This window comes from Dendrobates tinctorius, unplaced genomic scaffold, assembly GCF_039654945.1.
Source record: "Dendrobates tinctorius isolate UK_male_01 unplaced genomic scaffold, ASM3965494v1 ptg000293l, whole genome shotgun sequence".
Classification (NCBI taxonomy): Eukaryota; Metazoa; Chordata; class Amphibia; order Anura; family Dendrobatidae; genus Dendrobates; species Dendrobates tinctorius.
The window spans coordinates 23,920,877-23,948,572 of NW_027361960.1; the positions used below are offsets into that span (position 1 = coordinate 23,920,877).

Sequence of the window (27,696 nt, forward strand, 5' to 3'; positions counted from 1 at the left end):
AAATAGAGTATTGTCCACTTGATTTGGCTGTAAGTAGGTCATTAGTAATTTTGGTCAGGGCTGTCTCAGTGGAGTGATGGGGGCGGAAACCAGATTGTAGATTGTCAAAGAGCAAGTTAGATGATAGGTGGGAGGAAAGTTCAGTGTGGACATGCTGTTCCAGGAGTTTGGAAGCGAATGGGAGCAACGATATTGGGCGATAGCTGGACATAGCGGTTGGGTCGAGGGTTGGCTTTTTAAGGATAGGCGTGATTGTGGCATGCTTGAAAGCAGAAGGGAAGGTACCGAACATTAGTGATAAGTTGAAGAGGTGGGTTAGGTATGGGATAAGTGTGGTGGTGAGGTTGGGGAGGAGGTGGGATGGGATGGGGTCAAGTGCACAGGTTGTGAGGTGCGATTTGGAGAAGAGGCGATTAAGCTCCCCTTCAGTGATGTTGGAGAGTGAGGTTATGGGGTATGGGCATTGGTCTGGTATACAAAGGGGTTGTGGTGGTTGAGTGATGAAGACTTGCCTTGTTTGGTCAATCTTGTTTTTGAAGTGTGTGGCAAAGTCCTCGGCAGAGATGAGGGAGGTTGGAGGAGGCAGTGGTGGGCAGAGGAGGGAGTTAAAAGTTTTGAATAACTGTTTTGGGTTGTAAGATAGGGAAGATACGAGGGTTGTGAAGTAGGCCTGTTTAGCAGAGGTGAGGGCAGATTTGAAATCGAGTGTTGCCTGTTTGAATGTGGTGAAGTTATCTTGAGAATTTGTTTTCTTCCAGCGCCGCTCTGCAATCCTGGACACTTGCCGGAGCTTTTTAGTGGTGTTATTGTGCGAGGGTTGTCTGTTGATACATCGCATTCTGCCATGAACGAGAGGGGCAACCGTGTCAATAGCTGATGCGAGAGTGGCATTTTAGAAAGCAGTGGCACTGTCTGTGTCATGGAGTGAGGATATGGATGCCAGTGGTAGAATAGAGTCAGAGAGCGCGTGGGTGTCTAGGTGTGCAAGGTTTCTGCGGGGGTGTGCATGTTGCTGGACATGGATGCCAGGTGAGGAGGACAGGGATGAGAAAGTGAGGAGATGATGGTCAGACAGAGGGAGAGGGGAGTTGGTGAAGTTAGAAAGAGAGCAGAGATGGGTGAAGACCAGGTCTAATGTGTGTCCATCTGTGTGGGTGGCTGAGGAGGACCACTGAGTAAGTCCAAAGGATGAAGTAAGGGACAGGAGTTTGGAGGCTGCTGACTGAACGGTATCAGTGGGGATGTTGAAGTCACCCATGATGATAGTGGGGGTGTCAGTTGAAAGAAAATGAAGAAGCCAGGTAGAGAATTGGTCAATGAAGGCAGTGGTCGGGCCTGGAGGTCGGTATATTACGGCCACTTGGAGGTTGGAGGGAGAGTAGATGTGGACAGAGTGGAGTTCAAAAGTGGGGAGGATTAGGGAGGGAAGAGGTGGGATTGGGTTGAAAGTGCAGTTGGAAGAAAGGAGAAGACCAACTCCTCCACCGTGTCTGTTGCCAGGGCGAGGAGTGTGGGTAAAGTGGAGGCCGCCGTAACACAGCGCAGCAGGGGAGGTGGTGTCAGAGGGTGTCAGCCATGTTTCTGTGAGGCCGAGGAAGGCAAAATTGTGAGAGAGAAAGAGGTCATGAATCACATGGAGCTTATTGCATATGGAGCGGGCCGTTTTATGGCCGTAGTCGATTTAAAGGATGCATATTATCACATCCCCATCCACCCAGGTTATCAAAAATACTTGAGAGTGGCTCTCTATATCCAGGGCATGCTCAGGCATTTCCAATTTAGGGCCCTTCCATTTGGCATACAGTATCTATAGCCCAAGGGGGCCTTTAACAAAGTCGTAGCGGAGGTGACAGCCTTCCTCCGAATTCACGACATGGTCATAATACCCTATTTGGACGACTTCCTAATAGTGGGTGGCTCAGAAGACCACTGTACAGCACAGTTGAGCCGGGTGACCGACACATTACAGGAACTAGGGTGGATGATAAATTTAAAAAAAATCGAGACTACAGCCCCTAAGAAAACAGACCTTCCTAGGATTTATCCTGGATTCAGAGCAGCAAGCTTGTCTGCTACCGGATACCAAAATAGAGAAGGTGGAGAAGGTGACTTTGGCTGCCCGAGACCAACCTCACATGACATTGAGGAGCGCGATGTCTCTACTAGGTACCCTGACGTCCTGTATTCCGGCGGTCAGGTGGGCTCAATTTCACACCCGACAGCTTCAGGGGGAGGTTCTGTCAGCACAAAGATCGCTGAGAGGGCATTTAGAAGGAAGACTGGAGCTTTCCTTAGAGGTCAGAGACTCTCTTAACTGGTGGCTGGACAGGACAAACTTGGCTTCAGGAATGCCATGGGACAGGCAGACGACCGATATAATACTGACAGACGCGAGCTCCTCGGGGTGGGGGGCACACCTAAGGGATCATGTGGCCCAGGGTTCCTGGAGGCCGCAAGAGATGGGCGCATCTTCCAACCTGAGAGAACTATGGGCAGTGAACAAAGCCCTAAGCCACTTTATTCCCCTACTCAGGGGTTGCAATGTCCGAATCATGTCGGACAACAAAGCAACGGTGGCGTACATCAACCACCAGGGGGTTACAAGATTACACTCCCTAAGGAAGGCAGCGAGTGATATTTTTTGCAGAGCGGAGCAACACCTACACTCCCTAACAGCCTTGCACATAAAGGGGGCAGAAAATATACAGTAGAAGCCGATTTCCTGAGCCGCAATACTCTGAGGCAAGGAGAATGGGCTCTAAATCGGTCCGTTTTTCAAAAAATAACACAGCTTTGGGGGAAACCAGTGCTAGACCTCTTTGCCAACAAAAACAACAGGCAAGTAGAGACGTTTTGCTCACTAAACCAGAGGGAAAAACCATGGGCAGTGGACTCATTGCAGATTCCGTGAGACTTCAGACTAGCCTATGCGTTCCCCCCAGTGGCCCTGATCCCAACAGTAGTCTGGAAGATCAGGAACGATCAAGCCAGGGTGATCCTAATAGCCCCATTTTGGCCAAAAAGGCCCTGGTTCGCTCTGCTATGAATGATGTCCCTCTCAGATCCATGGGTTCTGCCAGAAATCCCGGACCTACTAGCTCAAAGTCCAATATTCCATGCTCAGGTCAAGGGATTCCATCTGACGGCGTGGAATTTGAAATGTCGCTTCTAATGGATACAGGGTTCTCTCCCGGGTTGGTGGCCACCCTGCTAAAGAGTGGGAAGCCGGTGACGTCTAATATCTACGGCAGAACATGGAATAAATTCCTGCAATTCCTAGGTAAGCCGTTAGAACAAGAGCCCCCGATTAGTGCCATCTTGGAGTTCTTACAATCAGGATTGCAGCTGGGGTTAGCGGTAAACACTCTTAAAGTTCAGGTATCTGCACTAGGTGCGCTCTATAACTGCAACTTGGCAGCAAATAGATGGTTAGCCAAATTTATCAAATCCTGCCATAGGTCTAGGCCTATCCCAATACCTAGAATAGCCCCGTGGGATTTAAACCTGGTACTAGAGGCCCTTTAAAAAGAACCATATGAGCCTTTACAACAACTACCCATAAAATGTCTTACCCTAAAAACGATCATTTTAGTGGCCCTTACATCGGCCCGTAGAGTAAGCGACTTGCAGGCTCTCTCAGTGAATCCACCCTATACACAAATTTTTCAGGACAGGGTGATATTAAGAACAGACCCCGCTTATCTACCTAAGGTAGTATCAGATTTCCATTGAGGTCAGGAGATTATCCTTGCATCCTTATGCGAAAATCCAAAGAACTTAGGGGAGTAAAAATTCCATAATTTGGACGTTAAGAGAGCCCTGCTAGAATATATATCTGTCACTAGCCAGTGGAGGAGGTCCCAGTCCCTATTCGTAGCTTTTCAGGGTGCCAGGAAAGGCTATGGGGTTTCAAAAGGGACTATTGCCATATGGATTAGGGAGGCCATTAGTGTAGCCTACTCAGCTAGTGGGGTTCCGATTCCTGATGGCATCAAGGCTCATTCCACCAGAGCCGTGGCAACCTCCTGGGCTAAAAAGGCAGAGGTATCAATTGAACAAATTTGTAAGGCCGCTACTTGGGCCTCACCTTCAACCTTCTTTAAGCACTATAGATTAAACCTATCCTCCTCGGCTGACTTAACCTTTGGTAGAAGGGTGCTACAAGTGGTGGTCCCTCCCTAAGGTGTTTCGAAGTCTTCAAAAATCTCTCAGGTGTGCTGTCATGGGTGAAGGGAAAACCACCATGGTTACTTACCGGTAGCCGCTTTTTCCGGAACCCATGACAGCACCCATATATTCCCCCCCTTTTTTACCATATGGGTGTGCACGATTAGTAGGGTGCATTTGTGTGATGTGGTGTTGGATTAACATGTAACTAACTGGGAAGTCCTCTCATGTTCTGTAACCAACTGAAGCGGGGGAGAGGTGCCGCCCCTTATATCTCAGTATGTTCCTGTGCTGGCGGGGCGGATCCCTCTCTCAGGTGTGCTGTCATAGGTTCCGGAAAAACCGGCTACCGGTAAGTAACCATGGTGGTTTCTGTCCTGTCCTATCTAGACAGTTTGGGCCCCATCATTTGCTCACTCTATTTTCTATTTTCTGCCTGCGTTTGTGCCTCATCTTGTCTCACAGACAATATATGTTTGGGGGCTATCTATTCCTTTGGGGGTCTACTCCGGGGCAGTTTAGCTTTCCCCTTTCTTGCTTTAGGCTTAGTTAACTCTTTGGCTCTGCCGAGGTGTCTAGGGTATAGTAGGTACATCCCACGGCTAATGCTATTTGTGTTGTTAGGTTTAGGGGTCTGCAATCCGCTAAGATACCAACCTCTCTGGTTTCCTGGTTGCTTAGCTAATTCCCTGGTAATCCTCCTCGGTGACTGAATCATAACAGTCCTGTATTTTGTAAACTGGACAACCATTTTAACCCCTTAGTGACCAAACTAATTTTACCTTTAATGACCAGACCAAATTTTAGAAATCTTCACATTGTCAATTTATGTGGTAATAACTCTGAAACTCCTCAATGGATCACACTGATTCTGAGACTGTTTTTTGTGACATATTTTACTTCAGGATAGTGGTAAAATCTGTTTGATATGACTTCCGTTTATTTGTAAAAATATTGCAATTTAGGTGAAAATGCTGCAAAAAAGTTTCCATTTTCAAACTTTCAATCTTTATATCCTTAAACCAGTTACTCATGCTGTACAAATTATTTAATAAATAACAATTCCCATATGTCTACTTTATGTATGCATCATATTTATATCGTCATTTTATTTTGTTAGGTTGTTAGATGAGTTAAAAGTTTAGCAGGAATTTCTCATTTTTTCAACAAATGTACAAAACCTGTTTCTTTAGGGACCTATTCAGATTGCAATGGACTTTGAGGACATATGTATTGGAAAGTCATCAAAAGTGATACAATTTTAAAAATTGCACCCCTCAAATATTTCAAAACTGTTGTCAGGAAATTGCTTAACCCTTCACACAAATTAAAGCAAAGTGTAATGAAAAAAATAAATCAAAATTTTACTTTTAAAATGTTGCTTTAGCCCCAATTTTTTTCAGTTTTCCAAGCTGTAACACCAAAAAGTGGACCCCACAGTTTGTCAAAAAGTTCTATTTGGACAAATGGCAGGGCTCAGAACCAAAGGCACAATATTTGAATTTTGGAACACAAATTTGTCTGAAAGAGATTGCGGGCATCATGTCGCATTTGTAGAGCCCCTAAGGTACCTAGACAGCAGAAACCTCCCACAAGTGACAAGAAACCCCTCAAGAATTTTATCCAGTGGTATAGTGAGCATTTTCAACCAAAAGTTACTATGCAGAATTTGATAACATTAGGTAGTCATATTGAATATGTCATCATACCGTCATCATTTTTTTTGTAAGATTTGAAAAAACCCTAACCTTAACCCTAAGCCTACTTCTAAGGCTGGGATCACACATGTGGGAAACTCGGAAGAGTCTCGCATCTTAATACCCAGCACACGGGAGCGGAGCGTGCGGCTGCATGTATTTCTATGCAGTCACACGCTCCACTCCCAAGTGCCGACGGCAGTGCCGTGTATTAAGATGTGAGACTCGTCCGAGTTTCTTGCATGTGTGATCCTGGCCTAAGCCTAAGTCTAAGCCTAAGGCCGGAGTCACACTAGAGAGAAATATGGACGAGTGCTATGCGATAAAAAAATTGCATAGCACTCGGACCAATGTTAATCTATGGTGCAGCTCCCATCATCTGTTTTTCTCTGGCCCGTATTATACGTGCGAGAGAAATCACAGCATGCTGCAGTTTGCACTGTATTACGCAATTTTATGTGTGCAAGAAAAAAAGCGGATTACACACGGACAATGTGTGTGACTTGTGAGAAATACGCACCGGTGTCCTTTAAAAAAGCCGGCAGTTCAGTGCTCTATACTGTAAAATCACACTGACAGGTTAAAATAGAATAGATAGAATACATGTATACACATAGTATAGGTATATATAGGTCATTGAAACACACATATATATTTATATTTCATAGAGATATAGATAGCAGAATAGGTGCTAAAATCATTACAGAATCTGACAGTATATGAGACATGGTTTACACACAGTAAACCATTGCATATCCGTAGGATTTATATATGTCCCTCATTAATAATGTTAGTAGTGTATGTGTGTAAAATATTGGAGCTGTAGGTGTTAAATTTAAGAATTAATTCACGGAAAAAACTGGTGTGGGCTCCCACGCAATTTCCTCCAGCAGTTATTATTGAGGGAAAGCCAGTGACTGAGGCGGTAGTCACTGAGGCTGCACAGACTACCCGCCTGACCCGTGGTGAACTCGGCAGCATGAGAATATGTTCAGAAACTTTCCCACGCTAATGTGTTCATGTCCAGTCAGGCGGGGAGGATGCGCAGGCAGCTTTTCATTCATTCCACAGTGGTTTACAGCCTGGGAGGTAGCATTAGCACCGCTCCTGATTGTAAACTATTTAACCCCTTTAAAAGGATTGCAGCGTGGGACATGTCTGTATGGTGGATGGGTATGGGATATTGTTGATTTTTTATTTTGGATTTTGCAGGAGAACAAGGACTTCGAGTGGATTGGGAGTTTAATAAAGATGGCAAAAATGTGTATTTAATTATTTCATTAAAGTCTTTATTCTTAATGTCTGTGTTTTTTTATCCCTTTCAGACTAGTGGATTAATAATGCATGGGTGTCTTATTGACACCTCTCCATTATTAATCAGGCTTAATGTCACCTTACAATAGCAAGGTGACATTAACCCCTTATTACCCTATATGCCACATGCTACAGGGCAATGGGAATAGAGAGGCTAAGTGCCGGAACAGATGCGCCTTTTCTGGGGTGACTGAGGGCAGATGTTTTTAGCCAGGGGGGCCAATAACCATGGTGCCTCTCTAGGCTATTAATATTTGCCCTCAGTCTCTGGCGGAGAAAATTGTGCCGGAGCCCACGCCAGTTTTTTCCGTGAATTAATTCTTAAATTTAACACCTACAGCTCCAATATTTTACACACATACACTACTAACATTATTAGTGAGGGACATATATAAATCTCACGGATATGCAATGACATACGGATCACTGTTCAGGGAACATTTCTGCGATTCTCGGCATGTAAAAAGTACCAATTTATGTTGTGTGTGACTCCAGCCTAAGCCTAACTCTAACCCTAACTGCAAAGAATAAAAGAAATAAACATTATAAATGAAAAATAAAAGGAAACTGACTAAGAGGATGACAAGGGGAGGGGAGTGATCAAAAATGGGCACAGTGAGGCACAGCCCAAGTGTTGTTCTATTTACTAATTAAATTGGGCTTTTGATCATTGTGATAGGGTCTATCACAGTGATCAAAAGTCAGGAACAAATAGGAAAAATCCCTGTGGTAGCCAGGTGCCGGCCAGCAGATCTCATCAGGCACACTGCAGAAGCGCCCACAATTTGGCATCATGAAGAGGAGGAGGAGCGCTGGGGGATGGAGGATCCAATACTAAGGTACATGCGAGGGATTTCGGGACACCATTTCTCTCTCCTCTGACATGTTATGACTCCTCCTCCATATTCTGATGAGCATTTCAAGTGGGAGCATCTTTTTTTCCCTCCAGTTGGACTTCGTAGGCGGAACCTTCAGAGCTGATTCTTCGTTTTACCCGATACGGGGTCTTCTCCCACCAGTACTCCAACTTGCCATGGGGTCGTTTGTCTCGGACTAACACACAGTCTCCGAACTTAAGAGCTGTCCCTCGCAGGGAAGTCACTTCAGGATGTTCTAGTTCCTGAAACTTGGTCTGCGTGAGCCGATGTAGTGTCTGCAATTTATGATGATGTTCTCGAACCCAGGTGGACACTCCAGTCCGCGGGTAGTCCTCCTCTGGATCCAACTCCAGCTCAGTGATCTCTCACCCTGGTCAGCCCAACAGCCGGGTGTATGGTGTGTATCCAGTGATGCGATGTACTTGGTTATTGTACACCCAGACTAGATCAGCCACAAACTCAGGCCAGCGGACTTTCCTGTCATCTTCTAATGTCCTCAGCATCTGGATCAAGGTTCAACTGAACCATTCACAGGCTCTATTTTCCTGGGGATGATAAGGCGTCGTCCGAAATTTCTCAATCTGATACATGCGATACTGTTCTTCCATCACTCATCCCTGGAAACAGGAGCCTTGATCAGAGTGAATCCTCTTCGGACAACCGTACACTTGGAAGAAGTCCCTGCAAATGGCCTGGACCACTGATTCAGCAGTCTGATCTTGGGGCGGAGTCACTACGGCGAACTTGGTGAAGTGGTGAGTCATCACTAGACAATGTTCGTATCCCATGTGAGCCGGGCCGATAGTTGGGTAATCTATCATCAACACCTCTAGGGGATCCGAAGTCATGATGGTTTGCGTAGTAGCTCTCTGTTCCAGAGGTTTAGCTAAGTCGCAGCTTCTACACTGCCGACAGACTTCCTCGACCGCAGCCTTTTGTCAAGGGTGATAGACCAGCTTCTGTAGCCACTGGAATGTCTTCCACGGGCCAAAATGGGCCCCTCTTTTACGAGCCTCCATAACCACCTTGAGAAGCAGTGTCTCAGGGAGTACCACTTGCCAAGTGACCCCCAGTTCTCGGTTAAGCTGGATCTTCCGGTGCAAGAGACCGTCTTGGAGCTGTAGCCTTTCCTGCTGTTGAAGGATCTGCAGAGTCCCTGGGGACAGGGTGTCTATCTCCCTTTGGTTGGGAAGTTGTTTTAGAGACACCCACTGCTTCATTTGAGCGAGCTCCCCATCTTCCAGTTGGAGTAATACCCACTCGTCACAGGATCACCCCAGGGTGTATTCTTTGGGTGCTGCCTGGACCTGTCGCTCATGTGCCACTCTGGATAGGGCATCGGCATGTGTGTTCCCAGCTCCCCCCCTATAAGTGATCTTATTACGGTACTTAGCCATCTGGGCCACCCACCACTGCTCCAGGGCCCCTAGTTTCCCATTTTCCAGGTGGGCTAAAGGATTGTAATCAGTGAGCACCAAGACCTTGGATCCAGACAGATACTCAGCAAACTCTTCAGTCATGGCTCACATCAACGTTAACAGCTCCAGCTTGAAAGAACTATAGTTTTCTGGATTTCGCTCAGACCCGCATAAGCACTTGCTCGCTCTTTTCCACCCTGTATTTGTGACAACACAGCTAATTGTCCATGTAGACTCCCATCCGTGTGAAGGATGAATGATTGGGAGAAGTCCGCGTAAGCCAGTATGGGAGCTTTGGTTAGAGACATATTCAGGGCTTCTTCCTGGCTGTCCTCCCACTGGATAGTCTGATTCTTTGTGTCCGACGGTACTCCTTTCAACAGTTCTAGTTATGGGTTGACAATGCGGGTAAAGTTCTTCACAAACCGTCTGTAGTACCCAGTCAGTCCCAGGAAGGCCTGAACATCTTTCACAGTCTTCGAGGTGGGCCAGTGTTGCACTGCTACGATCTTGTCTCATGATGGTCTCACTTCTTCAGCGGACACGACATGTCCCAGGTATTCAATCTGTGTGCGAAAAAGGTGACATTTCTGTGGCTTCACTTTCAGACCGTGCCTTTGTAAGGGACTCAACACTTCCAGCCTTTGCAGATGTTCCTCAAAAGTGGCTGCGTAGACGTTGATGTCGTCCAAGTAGATGAGGGTGGCCTCAAAGTTTTAGTCTCCCAAACACCTCTCCATCAGTCGCTGGAAGGTCCCGGGGGTATTAGCAAGGCCGAAGGGCATCCGGTTGAATTCAAACAGCTTCATAGGCAGTATGAATGCTCTCTTTGCCCGGTTATGTTCGGACATGGGCACTTGCCAGTACCCACTGGCCAAATCCAACGATGAGAAGTATTTTGTGTTTCCCAGAGCAGACAATGATTCCGCAATCCTTGGCAATGGATACGAGTCTCGCACGGTTCAGGCGTTCAGTTTCCAATAAAAACCAGAAACACAGAGTCTCGTCCTTCTTCTGTATGAGTACAATCGGGGCAGCCCACGGGCTCTGACTCTCTCAGATAGCTCCATTCTGCAGCATATGTGTCAACATTCCCTCCACCTCCTTGTATAGTTGTGGTGTCCATATTGTTCTCTAATGGGAGCGGCATTCCCTGTTAGGAATGGCGGAACGCACTAAATAAAAATAGTAATTAAGTGCGTTCGCAGCTCGGGGTCCAGCGTGCAATAGGTGATATAACCGCTGCTAAGTGGTGGCAGGAGCAATATGGCGGTAATGCGCACAGGGTTAAACGTCAACCAGGTGCGCAGAGCAATCTCTGTTAAGTCACAGAGATGCCAAATAAACAAAAATACAAAGACTGAGCCTGTTGAGGTCACAGTACAGTCATGGCCAAAAGTTTTGAGAATGACACAAATATTATATTTTCACATGATCTGCTGGCCTCTGGTTTTTATGTGTGTTTGTCAGATGTTTTTATCACATACAGAAATATAATTGCAATCATATTATGAGTAGCAAAAGGTTATATTGACAGTTAGAATGAGTTAATGCAGCAAGTCAATATTTGCAGTGTTGACCCTTCTTCTTCAGGACCTCAGCAATTCTCCCTGGCATGCTCTCAATCAACTTCTGGATCAAATCCTGACTGATAGCAGTCCATTCTTGCAAAATCAATGCTTTTATTTTGTCTGAATTTGAAGGTTTTTGTTTGTCCACCTGTCTCTTGATGATTGACCACAAGTTCTCAATGGGATAAAGATCTGGGGAGTTTCCAGGCCATGGTCCCAAAATCTCTATGTTTTGTTCCCTGAGCCATTTAGTTATCACCTTTGCTTTATAGCAAGGTCCTCCATCATGTTGAAAAAGGCATTGTTGATCGCCAAACTGCTTTTTGACGGTTGGGAGAAGTTGCTCTTGGAGGACATTCTGGTACCATTCTTTATTCATGGCTGTGTTTTTAGGCAAGACTGAGAGAGAGCCCATTCCCTTGGCTGAGAAGCAACCCCACACATGAATGGTTCCAGGATGCTTGACAGTTGGCATGAGACAAGACTGGTGGTAGCGCTCACCTGGTCTTCTCCGAATAAGCCGGTTTCCAGATGTCCCAAACAATCGAAAAGGTGATTCATCAGAGAAAATGACTTTACCCCAGTCCTCAGCAGTCCACTCCCTGTACCTCTTGCAGAATATTAGTCTGTCCGTGATGTTTTTCCTGGAGAGAAGTGGCTTCTTTGCTGCCCTCCTTGAGACCAGGCCTTGCTCCAAGAGTCTCTGCCTCACAGTGCGTGCAGATGCACTCACACATGCCTGCTGCCATTCCTGAGCAAGCTCTGCACTGCTGGTAGCCCGATCACGTAGCTGAAACATTTTTAAGAGACGGTCCTGGCGCTTGCTGGTCTTTCTTGGGCGCCCTGGAGCCTTTTTGGCAACAAGGGAACCTCTCTCCTTGAAGTTCTTGATGATGCGATAGATTGTTGACTGAGGTGCAATCTTTCTAGCTGCGATACTCTTCCCTGTTAGGCCATTTTTGTGCAGTGCAATGATGACTGCACGTGTTTCTTTAGAGATAACCATGGTTAACAGAAGAGAAACAATGATGCCAAGCACCAGCCTCCTTTTAAAGTGTCCAGTGGTGTCTTTCTTACTTAATCATGACAGATTGAACTCCAGCCCTGTCCTCATCAACACCCACACCTGTGTTAATGGAGCAATCACTGAAACGATGTTAGCTGGTCCTTTTAAGGCAGGGCTGCAATGATGTTGAAATGTGTTTTGGAGGGATAAAGTTCATTTTCTAGGCAAATATTGACTTTGCAAGTAATTGCTGTTAAGCTGATCACTCTTTATAACATTCTGGAGTATATGCAAATTGCCATTAGAAAAAATGAAGCAGTAGACTTTGTAAAAATTAATATTTGTGTCATTCTCAAAACTTTTGGCCATGACTGTACTCTGTATAAATACACACACTTTATCCGGTCACAGGAGTGGCCCAAGACGCGGCACTACGTCCATCTAGACCTACTGTGTGTGCGGCGTCGCAGCTGCGGATGCTAAGGAGAGCTGCTACTGCAGCGCGGCGTGGACACTGCCGCAAAACGACAAAGCTATGACGCAAGCGCAATGTCGGACGCTAGCAGCTGTGGATGTTGAAGCAGAGGAGCGCTGGCGCTGATTCTAACTCAGTCCCTAACCACATACGTAATATCAGAGGGAAGAGGTTTTATAATGAGTCATTCACCAGAATCATACATCCGTCCTCATACACACAGCAGCAAGTAAGTCTATACTAGCGGATGGCGGAACAGCCATGCGCGCCTTTTATAGCAGCCGGGACCTTCTGCAAGCCTCCAGATCTCTGAGATTGACCAATGAGATCTGGAGCAGGACCTGAGCACATGATAGAGATCGTCCCATGAGCATACTCAGTAAGAGGGCAGAAGGACTTAGCCTCAGGAGAGATTTGCTGCAAGGCAATCTCCTCTGCAGTAGGTAAACAGCAGGAGACTGCAGAATGTGTGGGTCTGGATCCCTGCGGAGTAAACACAGAAATCTGACGTCTAACATTCCCTGTGGGAATTTCGTGGGTAATTGCATCATCATGGCGAGCAAATACATCTTGGTACCACCCGAGCATTTGTTCCAGGATGCGGCATCCCTCCTGCAGGTGATGGAGCTCTAGTTCAGAGGATACGTTGACAGCACTGTCCAGGGATCTCCCTGTTTCACTGTTAGCTGGATGGCTTTCGGTGGTATCAGCTCTTCTGGCATGCACAGGATTCATGCTACTTTACTCTTGGATGGAAGCTTGAGATCGTCCTCCCCGAGATTGACACATCGCACTGGCACATTACCATTGTGAACAGTGGCTAACGTCCACGCAACGTGGAACCCTGAAGGTATCTGCTCCATAAAGGCATGTTCTATCTGAACTTCAACTCCTTCCAGCAGGGTACAGGCTCAGATGGGTAGAGTAAGCACAGTTTGCCCTGGTGGTAAAATAAGTTTGGCTGCAGCAGGACCGATCACCTTTCCCAATGTTTTTCCTTTGATTGAGGTCTCTTGGGCCTGAGCCACCAGGATCAGCTGTTGGAACACTTTCCTTTGAGGGGTGCTAGGGCTCCACCATTACAGAAACACATCTGTCGACTCATTGATCAGGAGATTTCCAAATTCCTTCAATACATTCATCCCCACAGTCACAGCAGGGCCTTTGCCAGGGTCTCCAGAGGTCAGCACCACTCCTTTCCAGCCTATATTTTTGCCACACATGGTGATTTGCATCCAGACCACACCTGCAACCGGGATGGGTAACTGATTAGCAGCAGTCAACCTGATCACCGGGCCCTGTTTGGGCCGTACCATCTTGGGGAAGTGACGCCTGATGTAGGTCTCATGCATCGTGGTTACTTGAGAGCAGGTGTCAAATAAACAGCGAATGGACCGACCATCCATTTTGGCCCAAACAAGAGAAGCTAAGCATGCTCTCCTTCTTGACTGCTCAGGCTCCGGGAGGCGACCCCAGCACAAAGCCTCCTAGTTTAACGGACAGCGTTGAAGGGATCTTCCGAGCTGGGCACATCCCCTAGCAAAATTTCCAATTTCCCCACAGTTGTAGCAGGTGGGTTGTTCTTCCATGCGAGGCGCTCTCATCTCCAGATGAGGTTTAGGACCAGTTCTGCCCCCCAGAGGGGTTCGATGGGGCCGAAGGTTTCTTCCTCGAGCCAGACCATTCCTCTCACATATCCTGAAACTGTTTCCGCAGCTCTCTCACCCAACTTGGTTCAATGTTCAGTGGCATAGATATACCTTCCCGCTCTGGACTTTCCCCGTCAGGACTGTCACCCCCTGCTCTTGCTCATGTGCGCGCGCTCTGCCTCTAACGTCTAGAAAAGTCATGCACGGATTTACCAGAAAATGCTCACGCAAGGCCTCTTTTAGCAGCGCATCTCTAAGGCCTGTCACTAACTGGTCTTGCAGCACTATATCAGGAGGGCCTACACCTATGCCATCTCATCAAACACAGTCCACTTATAGCATATGAACCACCTCCAATTAGGCAATAAGGACAACAACATCTCCATACAGAAACAGGGATAAAGAGGCATAGACACAGTAATAATTTAAATATTTTTATTAAAGCATATTAAAATAATGACTCATAAACAAGGAATCCTCATAGGTAAAACAACCCGGGATATAGGGAAGCCAGAAATAAAACTGTCCCATAAGATATGTAGATATTCAAATACAAACTAAGGAATACAAAAATTATGCAGTGTACAACAACAGACCATTAAAGTGCACCGTGCAATACATGCTAAAACAATTAAATAAATGACCAATGTGTCAAATACAAAAATGCATTGCTCCTAAGTTTGTTGACTCAGCTGACAATGATAGCATGGATATTAATAATCATAATCATCATGAATATGTCATTAGTGGCCAGTTATTAAAATAAAAGCCCATCGTGCGCTATTACATAAAGTTATAGATCAAAAATGCATGATTCCTCATGATTATACACCATATTTGGCCAGCTATATAAATAAAGTGCACAGTGCACCGCTCCTCAAAGCTGCATGCCAAAAATGTGTATGACACAAAAATCCTCTACAAAACAGACTGCTTCAGATTATAATCAAAAGCATATCATGGCTACTACTGTACTTACAGTGAAGAGTTCCTGTTTTGAGGAAGCCGGTCAGGCGAAACAGTGCTGTCAGGGTACGCCCGGGTGTTTTGGTTAGCTAGGAACTCTTCACTGTAAGTACAGTGAAGATATGCCATGATATGCTATTGATTATAATCTGAAGCAGTCTGTTTTGTAGAGGATTTTTGTGTCATACACATTTTTGGCTTGCAGCTTTGAGGAGCGGTGCACTGTGCACTTTATTTATATAGCTGGCCAAATATGGTGTATAATCATGATGAATCATGCATTTTTGATCTATAACTTTATGCAATGGTGCACGGTGTGCTTTTATTTTAATAACTGGCCACTAATGACATATTCATGATGATCATGATTAATATCCATGCTATCAATGTCAGCTGATTCAACAAACTTAGGAGCAATTCATTTTTGTATTTGACACTGGTCATTTATTTAATTTTTTTAGCATGTATTGCACGGTGCACTTTAATGGTCTGTTGTTATACACTGCATAATTTTTGTATTCCTTAGTTTGTATTTGTATGTCTGCATATCATATGGGACAATTTTATTTCTGGCTTCCCTATATCCCGGGATGTTTTACCTATGAGGATTCCTTGTTTATGAGTCATTATTTTAATAAGCTTTAATAAAAATATTTTAAATATTACGGTGTCTATGCCTCTTTATCCCTGTTTCTGTATGGGGATGTTGTTGACCTATGCCATCTGGCTTAGCAATCGCAGCGTGGATCTCCTGCAGGGCGGTCATGTAGTGGGTCACAGTCTCACCCTTCCTTTGAACATGGCCAAACAACCACATGTGCAGCTCTTCAACATCTGTGGGGTCTCCGTGCATTTCCCCCAGAATTTGCAGCACTTTGTCGAAAGTGGCTCGTTCACGAGGGGGCCAGAGAGTAACAGAACTCCTCGCCTCCCTGTCCAGTGCCATCAGGGCTACCTCTGCCTCCATAGCGGGGGTCATGGGGTGCATCCTCAACATTCCCCTGACCCGCTCAATCCAGTCCCATAGCAGGGTGTTGCTTCCTGTAAATTTGGGAAGGTTGTTCAACATCACCCCCAGGGATATGCTCATCCTTGGGGCACCCCCAACTGCTTGGTCTGTCCCCTCTGCGCCGGTGGACTGCATCCTGCTGACTACGGCAAGTGTGAGCAAGTTGCGAGATGCAATGATGGACAGAGACAGAGCAAGGGTTATCCACGCAGGGAGATAAAAAGGTAAACAGGGATAATGCAGGTAGCAGGTAATAAAGGGCATGCAGTTTGAAAAAATGCAGGGGACAATGACGGTAGCAGTTCTTAAGGTATAAACTTATCCAATCCGATGACTTCCAGACTCTAGAGTCCACAAAACAAGCGTTGGCACCAACAATGGTCAGCGAGGGGTTAGTCAGGTGTAGTTCTGAAGACAATGACGAGCTGTGTTCTCCTGGCAGCGGTAAGTCTCTGATGTCTTCTGCGGGATTCTCAGTCCAGCGGGTGCTGTGGAGGGTAAGGCACGGGCCACAGCAATGTCGGATCCCAACATGGCCCAGCAAATATGCAACGGGGGGAGGGTCAGGGTTCAGTTCACGGTCACACACCCGGAACTTCTTAGATGGCACACGCACGGTACTCATGAGCCTGGAGCATTTGGCACCTTGCTTTCTTGGAGCCAATGGGTACACGGCACTTCTCTGTTCACAGCCTCTGTGGGTGTCAGTGGGGATGCGGGCTTACGCTGCTATGGTGCTCGAGGGACGGAGCACTCACCTTACCCTGCTGCGCGCTGTCAGTTCCCGCCAAGTTTCCTGTTTCTGTGCACGCTTTTGCTTTTTAGCCTCAGACACGCCCCCTGTTGCAAAGTGCAAAGGTTGGTCCGGTTCTTTAAGCTTTCCCCCGGACAACAGAGGAGACAGCTCTGTCAGTTCCAGAGCCGGCGCAAGAAAGGTACCCCTAGCCTGGTCCTTCTGCTTACATACATATGACACAAGTATCAGGAGATGAGATGCCAGGGCTGCCGGTTTGGGAAAACTGTTTATAAGGCCTTACTCTTAAGGTATTTATGGATTTATTCTAATTGTTCTTTCCTTCACTCCTTCTGCTGTACTGTTATTGAAGCATGTTGCCCCATATAACAGTTACTTATTGATTTTATTTTGCTGCTTTTCCAGTAATACCGAATTATGGTGAATCATCAATCATGTTTGTTCTCTGATAAAAAATCTGAAAGGGTACTGACTAAACTGTTTGTCTGTAATGCAGTCAGATCCAACCAGTTGTTTGCTTAAAGAAAATGTGTCAACAGAAAATGATAATGTTTAAATTACGTTCTTGTGTTAGATGCTATCTATTTTTAAAACATTTTGGACAATGTTATTATTTTCATATCACGATCTTCATTAAAAGCAAAATTAATAATTTTGGCCAATGAGGCTCTCTTTAATAGTTCTGAGCAGTCTCCTTATCAGCAGAGGCAGAATTATAATAATACATTTTATGATTTAGAAGGAAAGTCAGAATGAGGTGTTTTCCATCTGCTGCATTAAGTTACCTTGCCCAACCATTGTGTCTGTGGTCCTTAACTCCTTCATAACCTTGGGGTTTTACATTTTTGCGTTTTCGTTTCTTGCTCCCTTTCTTCTCAGAGCTATAACTTTTTCATTTTTCTGTCAATATGGCCCTGTAAGCACTTGTTTTTTTTGCGGGACGAGTTGTACTTTTAATTGACATCATTGGTTTTACCATACCATGTACTGAAAACGGGGAAACAAATTCAAAGTGCGGTGAAATGGCAAAAAAAGTGCAATTCCACAATTTTTTTTATCATGTTCACTAAATAATGCTAAAACTGACCTGCCGTTATGATTCTCCAGGTCATTCCGAGTTCACAAATTCTAAACTTGTATAGTTGTTTTTATTATTGAAGTGGTGAAAAAAAATTAAAACTTTGAAAAAAAAAAACCAAAATAAAATTTTCCGAGGCCCGAAGCTTTTCCATTTTTTGGGATCTAGGGCTGCGTGAGGGCTTATTTTTGTGCACTGAGCTTCCATTTTTATTGATATCATTTTGGGATAGATACAATGTTTTGATAGCCTGATATTGCATTTTATTGCATTATGCCTTTTACCGACCGGATTATTTTTATATATTGATAAATCGGTCGATTCGGAATGCAGTGTGGCCAAATATGTGTATTTTTTTTACTGTTTTATTTTGAATGAGTGGAAAGGGGTGTCATTTGAACTTTTATATATTTTAAATTTTTTAAATATTTTTAAAAATATTTGTTTTCTACTTTTTACTTGCTTCCAAAGTCTCTATAGGAGACTTGAAGCTGCGATACTTCGATCGCCTGTGCTATACATAACAGGCTTCAGCTCTGCTGTGTGTAGCAGAACTGTTCATATGCTATGAACTTTGGCCACTGGGCAGCACTCAGCAGAGTGACAATTACAACCATGGGGGTCTCCTGCAGATCCAGAGTTGTCGTGCCAACTCATTGGCACCCCGCAATCTTGTGACCGGGGTGCCAATGGCCAGGAGCAGTGACGTGCTTCTGGTGCAGTCATGTTAAATGCTGCTGTTGGAGATATAAGGCTGACTTGCATTGGGCAGAGCAGCGGAGGGCTGCGTACTTCCTCTGTTAAGCCCTGCCCACTGCTGCACCTCTTCCATTCAGCTCTGCCTATGTTGGCATGCTTCCTGCATCCCTATCTTTAACATTGGGTATGCAGGCCATGCTGATGTATGCGGATGCCTCCGCATGCGTCGTTTTGATGCGCCCGCTGACAGCAACAAAATGCAACATGTGTTCGACATTATATTCACCAAACTGCCCAATCCAGTTATCATAACACAATACTAGAAAATGTACCACACAGCAACTATTATCTCTTTTGTGGTAACCTTATTTCCTTATTTCATAAGAAGATCCCACACAATGGTACATACAAAAAAGTCGTCTTTATTTATAAACAGTACACATTGCAATCATAAATAAAGGTGCTAGACCAGTGTAAGAGACAGCAAGAAACCATAGAGGCACCATAAAACAGAATGCTTTTGTCTAGGGAACAAATAGCAAATAGGACTTAATATGGAAGATATCACAGGGAGAGGCCACTAAAAACCACTTGCTCCACACCCATGAACCGACTATCCTCAGATATGTCCAGCAATAAAGGAGCATCTCACCCACTACTGTTCCCAACACATACAGCCTAGACTGTTAAGTGATCCCCTATAGCTGCCCTAGAAAAAAGATATTAGACATAATGAACGCATATGGAAAACCACTATGACATACCATAAACTGATGGTGCTTCCTGGAGCATCCCTCATGCCCCGACGTGCGTTTCGCAATGCTTCATCAAGGAGGCCAGTCTAAAGAGGGGGATAACCCATTTAAATATAGTAGCGACTCTCACTATTGGCCAGTATTAAAGATTCGCACCTGATTAAAAACACATACTCACTCTCAAAAAGCACACTGCTCCTGCGCGCATGAAGGTCCTGTGCCAACCTAACGCGGCATAAGCCGCGTGTACTTGAGATCACATGTGTCCTGTCAGCCAATGGGCAAGGTGCTCAATAGTCATGTGGTACAAACAGGACAGGTCCTGTGTCTAATCACTCTCAAGGTGCATACTGCGCCTGCTCTCATGTCGGTCCTGTACCTGTCTAAGAAAGGCATAAACGGCGCATGCTCGGGATCACATGAGTCCCGTCAACCAATGGGAGAAAAGCACAGTGGTCCCGTGGTCCCAGGGGAACCCGGTCCAAGTATATCCTGGCAACCAAGAGAAACACCGCGGACTCACCGTACATCTCTCAAGGCGGTTCAAAATTCCGGCATGCGCTCTGCCTTAAGGGTACCTGATCATATACTATTCATAAAAATGAAATATATAGATGGAAACTCCTATCCAACGAAGTAAGTTAAGGATGGACTATATGGGACACTGCACTTCACAGGATATTTCAATGACACTAAATCATTGTGCAATTAACCCACATAAACGGCATGACAATGTTCTGATCATAAATGTATACATAAATACTATAATTAACCCGCTATTGGAGAATATCTCAATACAAGAGAAAATTGAGAAAATTGTACATATATGTGTATATATATATATATATATATATATATATATATTTGGTCAACATGAAGCATCAAACAATAACAAAATATTACACATATTACAAAGGTTTATCACGACACTTTAACATTTATTGCCAAAAAATTTTTGCAAATTTTTTTATACCTCTTGTTTATATTTTGTTCTTAATCCCCTATGTCAAAAAACATATAAATCACCTAAACCCCAATTTGAACTAACCCATATAACCACCTATTTTGGAACCCTTGTTAAAAATGTCGCCAAAAAGGCCACACTGAGATAACGGATAATGCCCATAATATAATTTCTAAAGCCTAAGGCTAAGTGCACACGTACCGGAACTCTCACGGAAATTACCGCGAGAATTCCGGAATTCCAGTCCACTGGAAAATCGCATTTTAAATTCCCGCGATTTTCCCGTGGAAAAACTAGCATTTTGCAAGCGTAATTAGCTTGCAAAATGCTAGCGTTCTCCAAGCGATCTGTAGCATCGCTTGGAGAACTGATTGACAGGTTGGTCACACTCGTCAAACATAGTGTTTGACAAGTGTGACCAACTTTTTACTACTGAGGCCGCCTATGCGGCATCAGTAGTAAAAGATAGAATGTAAAAAAAAATAAAAAACGGTGTTATTCTCACCCTCCGACGTCCCGTGCATCCGTTCCCAGTAATCCTTTGCGAAAATGCCCGCGATGACGTCAGTTCTCGCGGGATCGCGACGTCTCGCGGTAATTCGCGATGACGTCGCGCGAATGACCACGAGACTTCGCGATCCCACGAGAACGGATGCCATCGCGAGCATTTTCGCAAAGGACTACTGGGAACGAGAGCGTGAAGAGAAGCGGGAAGGCTGCGCGGGACGTCGGAGGGTGAGAATAACAATATTTTTTATTTTAAATTCTATTTTTTACAGGGATATGGTACCCAAAGCCCGGAGGACAGTCTCCTCTCCTCCGGACCGTGGGTACCATCCGCAATTGTTCTGCTCACTTTCCGCATGGTGTGCACAGCCACATGCGGGAAATAAGCGGAACAATGCATTCCTATGGGTGCGGGATCGCCGCGATTCCGCAAATTAATGAGCATGCTGCGGTTTTTACCGCGAAGCGATTCCGCTGCGGTAAAAACCGCAGCATTAGTACAGCATTGCGGAATCCCATAGGAATGCATGGGATGCTTATTTTTCGCGGCAAAATCGCACGGTTAAAACCGCCGCGGAAACGCGAAAAAAACGCCACGTGTGAACTCAGCCTTAATAGCTACTAAGTTATTTACCTGCCACCACAATTAACAAAAGACAATAAAAAGTTGATAGATCCGTCTTGAACCAAATTTTCATCTACAGGAAGTCCAAAGATCTCCTCTTGTCACAGCTGCTGGAAAATCCTCTTCACTGACCCTGTGCTTAAGAGATGTTTGCCAACCTCCCCATCTTTTGTGGCTAAGAGGGCCCCAAATTTGCGGGATATTTTGGTCCACAGCGCGTATGACCCGAAAGGGAGGGAAAAACTACAGAGAGATGCTGAACGTGAGGGCTTTTTTCCTTGTGGGTTGTGCAAAGGCTGCGCCAATATGAAAAAAGGTTTTGTCTTTTTCAATTTTGATAAGTCCAGGAGATTTGACATCAGGGCCCATATCACTTGTTCATCGAAGGGTGTAGTTTACTATGCCGAGTGTCCTTGTGGCAAAATTTATATAGGCATGACAACGCGCAAACTTAAAGTGAGGGTGCGTGAGCACTGTTTAGATATAGAAAAGCAAAGACTATTAATGATGAGGCTGCTCTAAAAACCCTTCCGAGACACTTTAAGAGACATCACAATTGCGATTCTAGTTTGTTGACTGTTAAAGGTATTGACCTGGTTGATTTAGGCCTTAGGGGTGGCGATTTACAGAATAGTCTTGCAAAGAAGGAATGTCAGTGGATTTTTAGGCTGGGAACACTTGCACCCCAGGGCTTAAACGAAAGCTTTCGATTTAGCGCTTATTTATAAATATAGCCATGAAGTTTTAGGGTAGTAGGGGATTTTATTTTATATTTTGTGTTAATCGTTCTTGATTTACATATTTTTTTATTCTCTAGTTACTTTTGCTCTGCACACTTACGATGCCTTGCCAGCAGCTGTGAGAAGGGAGAGATCTTTGGACTTCCTGTAGATGAAAATTTGGTTCAAAACGGATCTATCAACTTTTTATTGTCTTTTGTTAATTGTGGTGGCGGGTAAATAACTTAGTAGCTATTAAGGCTTTAGGAATCATATTATGGGCATTATCCGTTATCTCAGTGTGGCCTTTTTGGCGACATTTTTAACAAGGGTTCCGAAATAGGTGGTTATATGGGTTAGCTCAAATTGAGTTTCAGGTGATTTATATGTTTTTTGACATAGGGGATTAAGAACAAAATATAAACAAGAGGTATAAAAAAATTGTTAAAAATTTTTTTGGCAATAAATGTTAAAGTGTCGTGATAAACCTTTGTAATATGTGTAATATTTTGCTATTGTTTGATGCTTCATGTTGACCACATATAAATATAATTCTCTTGTATTGAGATATTCTCCAATAGCGGGTTAATTATAGTATTTATGTATATATTTATGATCAGAAAATTGTCATGCCGTTTATGTGGGTTAATTGCACAATGATTTAGTGTCATTGAAATATCCTGTGAAGTGCAGTAACGTGGTGTCCCTTATAGTCCATCCTTAATTAACTTCGTTGGATAGGAGTTTCCATCTATATATTTCATTTTTATGAATAGTATGTGATCAGGTATCCTTAAGGCAGAGCGCATGCCGGAATTTTGAGCCGCCTTGAGAGATGCACGGTGAGTCCGCGGTGTTTCCCTTGGTTGCCAGGACATACTTGGACTGGGCTCCCCTGGGACCACGGGACCACTGTGCTTTTCTCCCATTGGTTGATGGGACTCATGTGATCCCGAGCATGCGCCGTTTATGCCTTTCTTTGACAGGTACAGGACCGACATGAGCGCAGGCGCAGTATGCGCCTTGAGAGTGATTAAACACAGGACCTGTCCTGTTTGTACCACATGACTATTGAGCACCTTGCCCATTGGCTGACGGGACCAATGTGGTCTCGAGTACATGCAGCTTATGCCGCGTTAGGTTGGCACTGGACCTTCATGCGCGCAGGTGCAATGTGCTTTTTGAGAGTGAGTATGTGTTTTTAATCAGGTGTGAATCTTTAATACTGGCCAATAGTGAGAGTCGCTGCTATATTTAAATGGGTTAGCCCCCTCTTTAGACACGCCTCCTTGATGAAGCATTGTGAAACGCGTGTCGGGGCATGAGGGACGCTCCAGGAAGCACCATCAGTTTATGGTATGTCATAGTGGTTTTCCATATGCATTCATTATGTCTAATACCTTTTTTCAAGGGCAGCTATAGGGGATCACTTAACAGTCTAGGCTGAATGTGTTGGGAACAGTAGTGGGCGAGATGCTCCTTTATTGCTGGACATATCTGAGGATAGTCGGTTCATGGGTGTGGAGCAAGTGGTTTTTAATGGCCTCTCCCTGTGATATGTTCCATATTAAGTCCTATTTGCTATTTGTTCCCTAGACAAAAGCATTCTGTTTCATGCTGCCTCTATGGTTTCTTGCTGTGTCTTAACTGGTCTAGCACCTTCTTTTTATGATTGTAATGTGTACTGTTTATAAATAAAGACGACTTTTTTGTATGTACCATTGTGTGGGATCTTCTTATCAAATAAGTAAATAAGGTTACCACAAAAGAGATAAATGTTGTGTTCGACGCAGCATCAAAAAGACGCATGTGGAGGCATCCGCAAACAACTGCATGGCCTGCATACTCAATGTTAAAGATAGGTACGGAGGACGCATGCCGATGTAGGCAGAGCTGAATGGAAGAGGTGCGGAGGTGGACGGAGCTTAACAGAGGAAGTATGCAGCCCTCCTCAGCTCTGCCCAACGCAAGTTTGAAACCAGCCTTACGCGGCTGTTAGGGGCGCATGTTAGCTGATGAATTCAGCTGTCGAAATCAGCTCTCATGTGCTGGAAAACATGCGGCTCATTGTTGGAGCCTGCATGCAGTGCAGGGACACGACCTATGATGTATATGTATATCATGGGTTGAAAAGGGGTTAGTTTTTCCATTTTTTGGTGCTTATTCAAAAAAGCTTGAACAGAATATCTGGCAACCCCAGTCTGCTTTGATATATTTGCTGGGGAGACACCTTGGTAATGCAGTATAACTAGCTTGTGTCTTGCTGCAGTGTTCAGTATTGCTATGGTGAATGACTTGTGACATGAAACTGACATCTGCAAGTTAAATTTTGACTGCTCTTCACTCATTTTTCAGCCTTCTACACAGCTATTTCTGTTTTAGTTAATTTTTAAACGTAGGTTTAAAAACAGTCATTATTATCATCTGTTAGGTATAATTGGCTATCATACAGCTGTCCGTAATACTACAAAATCCCTGACCTTGTGCAAGTGTATCTAGAAGAATGAATGCAGTTTTGAAGGCAACGGGTGGGCACACCAAATTTTGATTTGATTTAGCTTTCTCTTTTCATTCACTTTGCATTTTGTTATCTGATAAAAATAAACTATTGACACTTGTATTTTTGAAAGCATTGTTACTTTGCCACATTTTTTACACACCTGCCTAAATCTTTAGCACAGTACTGTACAATCATCACTGAAAAAAACTGTTTTGACCAAGAGATCCAATACACCGTTTCACCCACTAGTTTTGCATTCTCCCGCTATTGGTCACACTAAAGCTGGAGTCACACTTAGCGACTTCCCAGCGATCCCGACAACGATATCAACGTGTCAGGTTCGCTGGTAAGTCGCTATGTGATCGCTGGTGAGCTGTCACACAGACAGCTTCACCAGCGATTAGCACAGCGATGCCGAGCGCGCGGCGCTAGTGCTGATGCCATCCCTGTAAAAAAAATAGAATTAAAATAAAAAATATTGTTATTCTCACCTTCCGACGTCCCGCGCAGCCATCCCGCCTCTCTCCACGCTCCCGGTCCCAGTGATCCTTTGCGAGAATGACCGCGAGAATGTCACGGTCTCGCGGGAGCACGACGTCTCGTGGTCATTCATGCAAAGGATTACTGGGACCGGGAGCGTGGCGAGAGGCGGGATGGCTGCGCGGGACGTCGGAAGGTGAGAATAACAATATCTTTTATTTTTTTTTATTATTTTTTTACAGCTGATTGCTTGTCTCCTGCCTGTCACACGCAGCAATGCGTGCTGGCCAGTGGGAGACCAGCGACGAAAGAAATGTCCAGAGGTTTCTTGCAGCGATCAGCGATACCGGCAGGGGGGCCGGTCGCTGATCGCTGTCACACACAACGATCTCGCTGGTGAGATCGCTGTTGTGTCACAAAAGTTGTGACTCAGCAGCGATCTCGCTAGCGAGATTGCTATGTGTGACTCCAGCTTTAGAGCACAAAGAGCACCCTAATAAGCATACTTGATTAAACTGCTGTTTCTTCAGAACTGAGGTAGCAATTAGATCACTAAAGGGGAGCGTTTATTTAGGTTATATCCCCTACAAGGCTATATGCTTAGTTTATACAGTCAGTTTAGGCTGACAAACACTATTTACTCCACCCATTCACATTGCTTTTGTTTTCACTTTATGTAGTTTTAGTTAAAAAAAAAATCTAATATTTCTTGCAGGTCATTTCTGTACAGCAAAAAAATTCAGTTTTGTGTTACACTCACTAACAACCAGAAATTGGCAGTTGTGCACAGACGAAATGATATCGCCTTGTATGAAAATAAAAGTAAGTACTCAGCATACTAAAGTGGTATAAAAACTTCAGCAGACGTGCCATATATGATTGAAGCTTTAGAAATTTCCCTTTACTAGGCATAGGCTGTAAAACATATCTTAATTAGCAACAATTAATATTTTGGCACTAGCGGTCCTGAATTGTAATCTCTTGCAGCATGATAAGTATCATCTCCTATATAGATTTCTGATACATATAGTCATGCTAAATGGTTAGAAAAATTACACTTTTTTTAACATCCGAAAAATTGATCATTTTTCATCAGATCTGGTTTTTAACCACTTTTCTTTTCCAAAGATTTTATTCTTTTAAACAATGGGGAGAGGGGAAGACGGGGGGGGAGGGATGGGAATGGGAAGAGAAGGAAAGATAAGGGGAAGTCGGGAAATTACAAGCTGACATCATGTACAGAAAATGCAAAACATGCATTAATGATGTCATTTTACAAACGTATCTTGCCAACGCCTAAATATGTAGAATACAAGATTGTACAATAGAATAATAGCAATAATAATAATCATCAACTTTGGGAAGGAAACGGTTCTTCCAATGGAATGCAATGGAATTTTTTACCACAAGACAAACATGGATGACTATATCTTTTAAGGCAGGGTCCAATTCCTCTAGATTAAGGGAAAGTAGGGCCGAGTGAGGTGTGAGGGTTGTGGTTTTGCCTGTAAGTTTGCTAATGATGCGGGAGGAGATCTGCGACCACAAGATATTAACCGTTGGGCAACTCCAGAAAACATGTAGGATGTCTCCCTTCTGACTGCAGTCCCTCCAGCATAGAGGCGAGTTCGTAGTCCCAATATGGGCAAGTCTATTGGGGGTATAGTACCAACGTGATACAACCTTAAAATGGGTCTCCTGCAATGATATGGAGAGTACGGAGTGATATGATAAAGAGAGAGAGTCCTCCCAGTCTTCTACAGTGAAGGAAGAGTTTAAGTCTTTCTCCCAACTCAGCATTGAAGGGCTTTTTGTCAAGGCCGTATCTTGGTTGTAGTTATCATAAACAAAGCCATGACTCCAGAAAATACGATGACCACAATTATTTAGTATTTTTATGGATGACTCAGTGAAGTTTAGTTTCTTGTCGAGAAATATTTTTATATTATCCTTAAGAGTAAGGTATTCGGGAAACAGGGACGAGGAGATATTATATATAGTTTTTAGTGTTTGAAAGGATAAAAATTCCGTCCCGTTAAAAATGTCTTCTAAGTTTGATATTTTTAAATCTGCCCAGATGGGGGATAATGAATGGTTAGTCATAGAGTAAATGAGTGTTAGGGGGAGTTTCTTAAGGATGGTCGTTTTATGGGATCCTCTCTTTGGTTTAGAGATCTTAAACCAGGCGAGTGCAACAGCTTGAAAGATTGGATGAGCAACAGAGTTTGGAAGGTCGTTAGCTATGGCATTATAGATTATGGATCTAGGGTGCTTATTGTTATTAAGTGTAGACTCTAAGTCAAGCCAAGCTGGGGGGATCTGAATCTATTAACCAATGGGCACTTTGTTTAAGTAACAAAGAATAATAGTGGGCTGTGATGTTAGGGATGCTTATACCTCCATTCAATCTTTTCTTAAATAAGGTTTGAGTGGCCGTTCTGGGCTTCTTATAGCCCCAAATGAAA

The 27,696-nt window shown here is 44.3% G+C and overlaps 1 protein-coding gene across 1 annotated transcript in view; it reads left to right on the plus strand.

Moving 5' to 3' along the window:
• PLG (plasminogen) overlaps positions 1-27,696 on the plus strand; it is a 275,833-nt gene that overhangs the window by 125,961 nt on the left and 122,176 nt on the right. The window contains exon 3 of the mRNA XM_073560188.1: positions 25,947-26,053. Within this exon, the coding sequence (XP_073416289.1) occupies positions 25,947-26,053 (107 nt within the window). The remainder of the gene's footprint in view (positions 1-25,946; positions 26,054-27,696) is intronic.